The sequence below is a fragment of the Sinocyclocheilus grahami genome, unplaced genomic scaffold (genome assembly GCF_001515645.1).
Source record: "Sinocyclocheilus grahami isolate Dianchi unplaced genomic scaffold, SAMN03320097.WGS_v1.1 scaffold624.1, whole genome shotgun sequence".
Lineage (NCBI taxonomy): Eukaryota > Metazoa > Chordata > Actinopteri > Cypriniformes > Cyprinidae > Sinocyclocheilus > Sinocyclocheilus grahami.
In genome coordinates, this window is record NW_015505803.1 from 27,047 (window position 1) to 38,891 (window position 11,845).

The 11,845-nt window shown below is 38.0% G+C and overlaps 1 protein-coding gene across 2 annotated transcripts in view; it reads left to right on the forward strand.

The window, feature by feature from the left end:
• Positions 1 to 3,785: 3,785 nt before the first annotated feature.
• The window catches only part of cbsb (cystathionine beta-synthase b), an 18,883-nt gene continuing 10,823 nt past the window's right edge, over positions 3,786 to 11,845 (forward strand). Inside the window, exons 1-8 of one of the 2 annotated variants that reach the window (XM_016241505.1) lie at positions 3,786 to 3,971; positions 5,961 to 6,095; positions 6,407 to 6,486; positions 6,597 to 6,801; positions 7,070 to 7,161; positions 9,097 to 9,222; positions 9,905 to 9,989; positions 10,071 to 10,176. In XM_016241505.1, coding sequence (XP_016096991.1) covers positions 3,929 to 3,971; positions 5,961 to 6,095; positions 6,407 to 6,486; positions 6,597 to 6,801; positions 7,070 to 7,161; positions 9,097 to 9,222; positions 9,905 to 9,989; positions 10,071 to 10,176 — 872 coding nt within the window. In that variant the 5' untranslated portion in view covers positions 3,786 to 3,928. The remainder of the gene's footprint in view (positions 3,972 to 5,960; positions 6,096 to 6,406; positions 6,487 to 6,596; positions 6,802 to 7,069; positions 7,162 to 9,096; positions 9,223 to 9,904; positions 9,990 to 10,070; positions 10,177 to 11,845) is intronic. The other variant, XM_016241504.1, reaches the window with a different exon arrangement.

The window sequence follows — 11,845 nt, forward strand, 5'->3', positions numbered from 1 at the left end:
TTTACTGCCTTTCAGTAGTTACATTATTCTCATATTCTATTACATGCTGTTCTTTTACATTGTTTCCACATGCATCTTCTAACAATGAAAGTTTCTGGATTTTCTGACCTAGCGATTTAATGTTTTTCATTTTGCAGAAAGGATCATACTGTTCTCACATTCGCTGTAATCCCTATAGGTGACTAAACATTTTGCCAAAGCTATTTTAATGGCAGGGAAGGGCAATATCCACCTAACATATCAGGTCACACAACAAATGGCCTGGTTAATTAAGGACCGTTTTTTGTTGATTATACCCAATAACTAACATGTCAGTGATTTGGTAACTTAGTCCTTAAGGACTACAGTTAAGTACTAGGCTTTTTAAATGTAATCTTTCTCAGGAGGTGTAATGAAACACCTATTTTATGACAGCACTGTGGAATACTTGACTCGGATTAGCCAGTCACGAGATCGAGCAGTAAACAGCTTTGAGGCATGACACTAAACTGTGTTTGATGGTTTCCATTCAACGCATCAGTTCCACCCGTTTTCAGAACTTATCATGTAAACAATCTCACGACTCGAAACGATTATTTCTAACTTGGTCAACGAACATTAGCATATTATGTCAAATGTAACTGATAGAAATAAGTACAGCTAAAAAGTAATCCAAGATGTGCATTAAAATGTCTCTGAAATACGCTTGTCTTTTACTCATTGCCTTGTAGTAACGACAAACTATTGCTATGTATATATTACCGGCATTGTTGAAATGATCTTACCTGTAAATCTAATTTAATTGCTGTCTTATGAACAAGTTAACGCCGCCTTCTACAATTAGTTTCTCATCCAGCTCTGTCTCCGACCAGTTTGTTCTTGCGAGCGTTGTTTTCGATTTCTTGTACAGAGGACTCCTGAGCTTCTAGTAAATCATCAAAGGTTTTATGCTCCCCATAAAATTAATACTGTGTTCCGAAGCTATATTTATCACAATCATAAGCGGTGTAGTGGCCCTGGCCCTGAGTGATCACTCCCTAGCGCTCCTAGCAGAGCAGAACAGCGCTTTCTCTGGACGAGGGCACGACTAAAAGTCGACATTCTATTGGTTAAGAGAACAGAACAGACGCCCCCGCCGTAGCCAATCAGCCCTCGAGCCCAACAAGGTATGCTGACACCTGATTGGACGCCAGCGTGACTCTTTAACGCATGCGAGCAGCTGGAAAGCCGACTTCTTTTCACATACGGATAGGTCGTCTGAGTAATCGGACCTCACCAGCTCCTTAGTTCCTCTGTATCTGATAGCCAGGTGAGTAAAAGCTGTCCTTCGTATTTTAATCGCGAAACCCTTAAGAAAACCCTTTTATTAATAACAACAAAGACACGCTAAGAGCATCCATCTGCCACACTAATACACCCCGATGTTCGTAGATGAGGAACACATCTTAACCGCTTGTGTTTCGCCGGAGAGTTTTATACAGACATACGTTTTATTCTGTGTTTTACGTCTGTCCTCCTAAGTGATGGGACCGCGGCGCGAGCATGATGCAATCCGCCCCTGCGCCACAGCATCGCGATCAGCGCGAGCACAATGAAGGCGACAGCCGCGCGACTGCGTCGTCTTACCGTGCTGCTGTGCTTTCGCTAACACGCCGCTCTTACGCGTTATTACATACACCTGCTGTGGGGGTTCAGTTATTAACTATTAGCATTTCTCTTCTACTTAAGCCGGGTGACTGGCTTTTAAAGCCCATAAAACTGGCCTTGCTTTTTCTGAAATGTCTGGCATTGTAAAGGTATAGAGTATATAAATGTAGGAAGAATAAAAGGGTATGACTAACGTCGCAGAGATTTCTCGAGGCAGCCTATAACCCGCAGCTTTTTATTTACAATCTTTAGTCATGCATTTCCCTCAGTTTGAGAATATTTTGTGAAGCTTTCCGCTTCTGAGATGTTGTTGTGTACAGTATCATGAGTCATGACTAAACCGGGTTTGAAAGAGTGAATCCCTCTGTACAGACTAACAATCTTTGCATCATCTCAGTTGTCTGGAAAGTCACTCCTCCTCTCTGAAGGTTGTGAGTGGAAAGCAGAAGTTTCTTATTTCACTTTGTCTGGTATTGCTAAAGTTTTTAATTTGTTTCTCGATGTGTGGATGTCTCTGCTGTGATTGTGTTACTAATGATGCTGTCAGCAGAGAGCAGAAGGGATGTTTTGCTAATCTAGGAACCTTTGTTTCTTCATGTTTAACGTGGAGTTAGTGGTAAAAGCTACAATCAAAACATCCCAGATGTCAGTGAAATGAAGCAAATTTGCTTCATTGTTGGTGTTGTGTTTCAGTTTACTGTTCATTGCGTTATTAGTCACTTCCTGGCAAATGTACAAGCGCATGAGGTATGAACATGAACAAGAACAACCGTTCTGTTCTGAGCAAGACCTACCATCTCCTAAAACATCTTCTGCTGGAACTGAAAGAGAAGTCATTGGCAGACACTGTTCCAGTTCACCTGGATCCCAATGGATCTCCTCCACCCAGGTGTAACGAATCAGCTCGTGGGAAATATGAATAATTAATCATAACTAGTTATAATTAATTATGAATATTTTAGATTCGCTGTAGATATTTAGCTGACCTCTCAGGGTCAACTGTCTTGTCAATTCTAAGAACGTTAATTTCCTGGTTAAGGGAAATAACTTCCTTACTGTACAATTCTACAAAAGCTTGTAGCATAAATCTGCATGATTAGTGACTCCGGTTATGAGCAAACAATGAACACATCAAGTGTGATACAAGTAAGGTTTTATTAACTACATAAACACTTAAACTAGTCTAACATACTACATAAACACATAAACTGGTCTAGCATACTCACACACATACAGTTGGTATAGGAAAGGGTTAAAGCTTAACTCAGTACAGAAAAGAAAAATAAGGAATGAAGTTATAGAACCATTTGCATATTCAGCAGATCTACACCTGAGGGAAACATCAGATTCTTAGTTCAAACACACCTTTGTAAAAAGGTGCAAATGATACTTCATGTATCGTTATTAAGGCTAAGTTTGATACTTGCATGTCTCGTCTGTCTGAAAGAGAGGTTTGATGTAATCTGAAGTTTCCAGTTGATCTTTGCTGAATTTGGGTCGCTAGTCACTAGTGGAATACATACTAGTCAAAACTGAATAGTTGATATCTCAAAGATGGATCCCCATAGAAGTCAATGGCAAAAAAATTTTTTTTTACTAGTAACAATATAATAGTTACTAGTCTCTATTGAAATAAGTACTAGTCACTATTGAATAAGTACTAGTATCTAATGAATAAATACTAGTATCTAATGAATAAGTACTAGTATCTAATAAATAAGTACTAGTATGTAATCAATAAATACTAGTATCTAATGAATAAGTACTAGTACCTAATCAATAAGTACTAGCATCTAATGAATAAGTACTAGTACCTAATCAATAAGTACTAGCATCTAATGAATAAGTACTAGTACCTAATAAATAAGCACTAGTATCTAATGAATAAGTACTAGTAACTTTACAAAAGACACTAGTACCTAAAGAATAAACACTAGTACCTAAAGATTAAGCACTAGTAGATAAAGCATAAGCACTAGTACCTAATGAATAAGTACTAGTACTTAATGGAAAAGATACTAGTATCTAAAAAATAGGTACTAGTACCATGAAAATAGATACTAGTACGGCTTATAGATTAAATGTTACAACGGCTTTCCATAATGCCACAGTCTGCAGAGTGACTGTGATTCAGTTCATTCAGGTCCGTTGTGGTTTGTTGATGTTAGTTTAATGTGTGTTTGTGGTTGTGTGTGCGCGTGTGTGTGTAACCACTTAATGTGCTCCCTTTTCTCACAGAACAAAGACACCCAGTATCATTCCCAACATTTTAAGCAGGATTGGAGAGACCCCACTGGTCCGCATGAACAAGATTCCTAAAGCTTTTGGCCTCAAGTGTGAGCTTTGTGAGTATCTGTACCATATAGGTGTGGGGGATGTGTCTTCACACCTGGTTTCATGCAGTACTGTGGGTTTTTTTTTTCTGTCGTGTCCTGTGAGGACATGAAAATCACATGATCTAAAGCAGATCAAGTTGATATGGCTACTGTACTGAAATACTCTGAATGTTTTTGGAAGCACAGTCTGAGGTAAACTTACCCGAGAACTCGCTTAACCTGACTTCTGGAATACCTCCAAGATCTCTTTAGAACAGCATTCTAACAGCTCCTAATTATCCTTATTAACCTTATTCAAATTAAACAGATCTGCTGGAAAGTACAGTTCCCTTATTATATCAGATAAAATCAGAGGCCATTAAAATAACCCTGTAGGGAGGAATGCATTGGGTGTTGCAGTAGATGCGTACTTCACATGGTTGCATTGTGCGTTTTAGTTTTGGTTGGGGGTGGGGGTTGTATTGTGTCTGGGTGTACTCAAAGACCAAATCTGAAACTTCAACAAAACCACGCTCACAAAATGGCTGCAGTCTTTCATTTTGTCAAAGGTGAACGAGTTTAGCCACATGGGCCAAAAGTGTAGCAGGACTGTAGTTAAGCCCCTCTTTCTTTTAACAAGCATTGTTTGAAAGTGTTATTGTGTGGAAGTCAAAGCCTTTTGAGTCGAAATGCTTTAATGAGCTTTATAATGGGGGTTCAATACGTCTAGCGATTTTCATGTGAACAAGATTACCCTTCGACCAGTTCAGCCGATCAGCTTTGGCATTACAGACGTGGAATTAGCGGACTAATTGCATCTGATTAGGTGTACATTTCACATATTTGCATGTGTGGCTGTGCCATTATGATGAAGTTGGGTGGTCTAGTTGTACAGTAAATAGCTTCCATGGATAGTTCACCCTAATGTCATTCCAAACCCGTAAGACCTTCGTTCATCTTTAGAACAGAAATTAAGCTATTTTTTGATTAAATCCGAGAGCTTTCTGACCCTGCATAGACTGCAATGGAGCTACCACGTTCAAGGCCAGGAAATGTTGTAAGGACATCAACAAAATAGTCCATGTGACATCAGCAGTGTTGGGGAGTAACTAGTTACTTGTAACAGTGTTAATGCAATTTGATTACAAAATAAGGTTACACTTTATTTTAAGGTGTCCTTGTTGGTGTAATTATACATTTATATACCGAGTGCTATTAATTAACTACATGTACTTACTATATGGTTTGGCTTAGGGTTACTTGCATGTAATTATGCATAATTTATTGTTATTTTAACAGTAAGTACATGTAACATGGACACCTTAAATTAAAGTGTTACCTAAAATAAATGTAACCGTAATCTGTTACTGAGAAAAAAAATGTGTAATTAAATTAGTTACTTATGAAAGTGTTAACGATTACAAAGGGGGTTACATCTGAATACTTTTATTCATTTGCTATTTCTTATGATTTTAAATCTGTATTTAACCTTTGTGTGGCTATGGCTTAAAATTACATTATTATAATCTTGATTCAAGAATGAAGAATTCTGAGAATCAGTGTTGAGTACTACTGTAAGGTTAACTGTACCTGGTTTAAATGTTTGAAAATGATTAACAGTTGAAAACATTTTGTTAGAAATTTAGAATAGTAATCAAATATAATCTGTTACATTACTTTAATTGAAATAGTTACACTACTTTTTACATTTTAAATAGGGTAACTTGTAATCTGTAAACTATTACATTTTCAAAGTAACCTTCCCAACACTGGACATCAGTGGTTTATCCGTAATGTCAGGAAGCTATGAGAATACTTTTTGTGCACGAAGAAAACAAAAATAATGACTTTATTCAACTTTTTTTTTCTTCTTTTTTCTCTTCTTTGACCAGTGTATTTATTATCTAAACAAGCAAGTTGATGATTTGTAATTGACAACATGCGCAAATAAAAAAGGTGGTTTTCTAAGGTTTATTTCTTTTATTTCTTTATTTATTTTTTGTCTTTCTATCTGTCTAGTGGCTAAATGTGAGTTCTTCAACGCCGGTGGCAGCGTGAAGGACAGAATCAGTCTGCGAATGGTAGAGGACGCGGAGAGAGACGACATCCTGAAACCTGGAGACACCATCATTGAGCCCACGTCAGGAAACACAGGTGTGTGTGTCTGCACCATTAGCCATTATAATGTTTATTCTCATTTTAGTATTTATTTTGAACGCAAGCACTGAATGTTTTTAACTGTGCCGTGTTGAGGAAGAACCTTTGCTCCATTTAGTTTAATTCAGGCACTGGAATGCTGGAGGACCAGTTATGTGCCAACTAGTCTGGCACCAAAATCAAAGAATGACTGTGTAAATACGGTCAGCTAAGTGTTATTCAACATCTAACACTTACTAATCAGTGAAGTGTAGATTATTGCTATTAGAATGTGGTACAGACCGTGTGACTGTCATGTGTGTTTTCAGGGATCGGTCTTGCTTTGGCAGCAGCAGTCAAAGGTTATCGCTGCATCATTGTCATGCCTGAGAAGATGAGCATGGAAAAGGTGAGATAATAAAGATAAATATGGTGTGGAAGTAAATCAACCTGATATTTGTGGTGCGTATGAATGTGCATTTTCATACTCCTATGTTTTGTGTCCTCGCATGCTCCCAGGTGGACGTGCTCCGCGCTCTTGGTGCCGAGATTGTTCGTACCCCTACCTCAGCCCGGTTTGACTCTCCGGAGTCTCACGTGGGGGTGGCTTGGCGTTTGAAGAACGAGATTCCTAACGCTCATATTCTGGACCAGTACCGCAATCCCAGCAACCCCCTTGCCCACTATGACACCACTGCAGAGGAGATTCTGGAGCAGTGTGACGGTAAATTAAAACCTTTGTGGTTTTGTCAAAATTAATCATTCACCTCTCTCTTTTCAGTTACTTGGATGCTTTTTATGAAAAAGCTCATCAGTTGCTTCTGATGAGGGAGAGGAGGGAGGGGGGGGGCAGTGAAAGTGGCAGACAAAGTGGTTTTTTTTAATAAAGCTGACAGGTTGAATAGGCATTTGAATATTGACCAAAAGGTCAAGAATAACTGCTTCTAAATATTGTTGGTACCATTTTTTTTTTTTGTTCCTATCCTCTGTAGGTAAAATAGACATGCTGGTAGCCGGAGCTGGCACTGGTGGCACCATCACTGGCATCGCTCGCAAGCTGAAGGAGAAATGCCCTAATATCAAGGTGAGGCTCAGATCAGTACATAAATTCTGATACACCAGTCAATGAACTTGTTTTCCATCTATCTGTCTGTTTGCTTATTATTTAAAGGGGTCCTATTATGCTTTTTCACTTTTAATTTTAGTCAGTGTGTAGTGTGTATGTTTGGGCATAAAAAATCTTCAAACTTACAAATCTCAAAGTCCACTTCAAAGGGAGATATTTCGCTTTTAAAAAATCCCTTTTCAAGAACTACAACGAATGGCTCGTTTGGACTACAGCGTTTGCTTTCCGGGTTTTGTGATATCACAAAGCGGTCCATTAGAATATCATTAAATAATAGAATTTACACTTCAGTTATGAGACTAGTGTTTCCCATACATTGTGTTTTTATATCACTGTATTTCTGAAGGAAACCGACTGTCTTCAGAAAATTGGATGTCATTTTCATTTAATCTTGTATGTAATGTCTGATAAAGCAGTGTTTTTTTTGAGCGGAGTGCCTGTACCGCTTTTACCCCCAACAGCGCCTCCTGCTGGCAGAGAATGAGTTTGCATATGCATATATATATATATATATAAATATATATATATATATATTATTATAAATAATATATTATGCCCCGCCTGGGAAACACTGGACTACAGTATAAATAAATTCAACTGTATAACAGTTTGACTGCAATTCATGTTAGAATTAAAGAACAATACAAATAATACATATGCAGTTATCTGTACATAGTAAATGCAGTTATTTTTAAGTGGTTGTTGACATTTTTATATCACTGTATTTCTGAAGGAAACCGACTGTCTTCAGAAAATTGGATGTCATTTTCATTTAATCTTGTATGTAATGTCTGATAAAGCAGTGTTTTTTTTGAGCGGAGTGCCTGTACAGCTTTTACCCCCAACAGCGCCTCCTGCTGGCAGAGAATGAGTTTGCATATGCATATATATATATATATATATATATATATATATATATATATGCGCCCCGCCTGGGAAACACTGGACTACAGTATAAATAAATTCAACTGTATAACAGTTTCACTGCAATTCATGTTAGAATTAAAGAACAATACAAATAATACATATGCAGTTATCTGTACATAGTAAATGCAGTTATTTTTAAGTGGTTGTTGACAACCTATCTAAAACGTGATTTAGAAAAAAACAACTAATGTTACCACTCTAATATGTCTTGCAATATCTGTGCGTGCAAATTTTGGCAATATTGATGCCATCCTTAACTATACCGGAGCAGACGGAACTTGCTGCTTTGGCAAGGGGCGGGGCAGTACTGAAACACCGTCTAAGCTGTTCGCCAGTCACAACGTACTGGGACAGCTAACCAATCACATCACATCACATTTAGTTTTTCGGAAGGTGGGCCTTCATCAAACCCCGAAGTTCCGTTTGTGCCAGGATGGGGAGAAAGGTTTTGTAATGTAAATTATGTAAAAAAAAATATATATATGTTTTTCGAACCACCAAGCATGTTCTAGTACACCCCCAAAACAAATTAAAGACATTGTAAAAAAGCATAATGGGACCCCTTTAAGTAGTTTGGCATAATCTTTTATTACTATTTCTTATGAGTAACTACTTCAAGTCTTGAAAGTGTTGTTGTTTTTGTAATGTAAATTATGTAAAAAAAAATATATATATGTTTTTCGAACCACCAAGCATGTTCTAGTACACCCCCAAAACAAATTAAAGACATTGTAAAAAAGCATAATGGGACCCCTTTAAGTAGTTTGGCATAATCTTTTATTACTATTTCTTATGAGTAACTACTTCAAGTCTTGAAAGTGTTGTTGTTGTTGAAAGTTTTGTTGTAGGTCATTTTGAATTCTGAATAATTACTATGTTGGAGACGTTGAATTAATTTAAAAACATTTTTACACCATGTTACAATTTTTTTTTTCTTTCTTTTTTACGTCATTGTTCTCCCATCAGATAGTTGGAGTGGATCCTGAGGGCTCTATCCTTGCTGAGCCAGAGGAGCTGAATAAGACTGATAAGACTCAATATGAAGTTGAGGGCATCGGCTATGACTTCATCCCCACTGTTCTGGACAGATCTGTAAGTTTGCATTTGCGCAGAAGGCTTTTATGCAGTTAAAATGAGTGTTTTATGTTGACTAATGGCAGTTGACCCTATCGCCATGACCGGTCTTAAATTTTACGTTCTGTAATTGACATGTCTTTGTAATGGTTGTGGACTGGTCCTATTAACATATAAAAAAATAGGCCAGTATGCATAGTTTTAAAGCAGAATCATTCAGAAATATGCCATTTATAGTGACACAAGCTGCCTAGAGAGGATGCTTGTCTTGTCTTTTCCAGATGTTCATAGATCACCATTAAGTTTCACCCTTGATAAAAATAAAAAGAGCCACATTGAGAAAGAAAATGTTTTAGATGCATTGAGGACAGTGATGTTTTAGTATCATTGGTATACTATTATAATTTTAGTACTTTAAAAACTGTTGTTTGAGCTGTTGTTGGGGGATGGTTATAAATGTTTATTTAGTTTTCTGTTTATTTGCATCATGTTATCAGCTGTAATTGCTAAACTGACTTTCATGAGTGTTTGCCAGTTTTTGTTTGCTGTCTGCACTATATTTAATTATGATACTGTGTAACCGATTTCTTTTAAGAAAAATGGCAAATAATAGATGGTTTAAGGTGTCACACACTTCATTCCAGCTAACGTAAGGCAATATCATATCAGTTACATTTTTACCACATTTACTGTGTCTCAGGTGGTGGATAGTTGGTACAAGTCCAATGATGAAGAGTCCTTTGCCATGTCTCGTATGCTCATCAGAGAGGAGGGTCTTCTGTGCGGTATGTGACTCGCAGCACATCTCTCACGTTTCATATGTGTCAAGTGTGCATCTAAACTGTGTGGTCTGTCACTCTTTGTAGGCGGTAGTTCAGGCACAGCCATGGCTGCTGCAGTGCATGTAGCCAAAGAGCTGAAGGAAGGCCAGCGCTGTGTGGTGATTCTCCCTGACTCCATCCGCAACTACATGTAGGTTTCAGTGTTCCCAGCATTGTAGTGTGCTTAGCTGTGCTGTGAATGTGTGTTTTGTGTTGCCTGGTAGATTAAGCAACAACTATACTAATGTGATGTTTTAGACTTTAAACTAGACTGCTGGTATGTTTGGAATTGCATGCTTCCGTACTACCAGTGGAGAGAAGCACTTTTGTATGTGTAGCTTCTCAAAATATTAAATGTAGCTAAACTAAGCTAATAATATAAAGTTGTATAAATGTGAATCTATTCAATACAAAAATGAAAATCATCCGTAACGCTGATGTTTAATAAGATTAAACGTATGGGTTGCGTATGTAAACTCAGGTTTTCGCTGAGGAGCCGAGCCGGAAACCCAGTCACTCAGCGGTGGTACAGCAGCCATGGCGATGGGACGTGACGTCTCTGTTCCCTCCTTCAGGGAACAAGGGTTACATCCGTAACTGAGACATTCCCTTTCAGTCGGTCACTCTTGACCAGTGCTGGACTGGTAATCTGGCATACCGGGCATTTTCCCAGTGGGCCGACGCACTTTTGGGCCGGTACAATTTTTTTAAATTTATTTTTTCCGCCAAGGACCGGCCCATCATGCAGGGACAGCTGCCCATAACAAAGCATTAAATAGACGGAGTGATAAGGGATCTTGCTCTGCCTATGTAAATATCGCTTTACCTCTCTTCCACCTTCCTCTTGGTCTCTCAAAATGGACAGACCAAAGGTGATGCTGAAAAGCTCAGGGAAAAGTAGCTTAAAAATGTGGAGGCGGACACCGCAAAATGTGCCTCGTTGTCGGCATTTGTGAAATGTACACCGCAGCGTTATCAAAAACAGGCTTGCTCTGCTGTGAGTGATGCGGTCCAAAGGGACAGGCAGGAGGAGGAGAGGAGTTTAATCGGTAAGGAGATTGATAACAGGGGCTCGCATGAAGGGGAAACGGAGGAATCTAACCTATCCTATGCGTGTGCGCACCATGAGTGTAGAATATGTAAACTTTTTAATAAAACGAAAATTTGTCCCTTGCTCTTTTTTTTTTTTTTGGCCAAGTCAAGTGTGTTCACAGAGGTTTCCATGGGCCAATGCGAATAAATTTAAATATGACCTGACGTTTTATTCTTATCCAAAACAATGAGCTGGGATATTCACACACCATTTTTTATTTTGTGAGTTTGCAATATATTCAAATACTTAACTTTAAATATTAAAGATACTGTAATCACTGTGTTTTAAAAAAAATCATAATTTATTAACTTATTCTCCACCTTCCTCTCTTATTCTTATAAAGGTTGCATTCTTTGTGGAGGTCTTTGCTGTCCCTTAGTGTGAAGATTACTGGCAACATTTTAAATTATAGTAGCCTATATGTTGTACACGGTTGCATACGTATTTTTATTAATTGGAAATCATACTTTGACCTTTTAGCTTGTTTTCTTTGGGGGATATATACCGATTTTTAAATTTTTTTCCCAGTCCAGCCCTGCTGCGCAAAGCTGACCTCATACATCATGCTTCTGGAACTGCTTAGTTTACAACAGTGAGCGCAAGCTAGATTAAAGTGATTATTACGTTTTGAATACAGATATTTTTCTTACAAAAATGCATCGATTCGCTACAGGAGGCCTTTGTTCACCCCCCGGAGCCATGTGAGACACTTTTTTTTTTTTTTTTT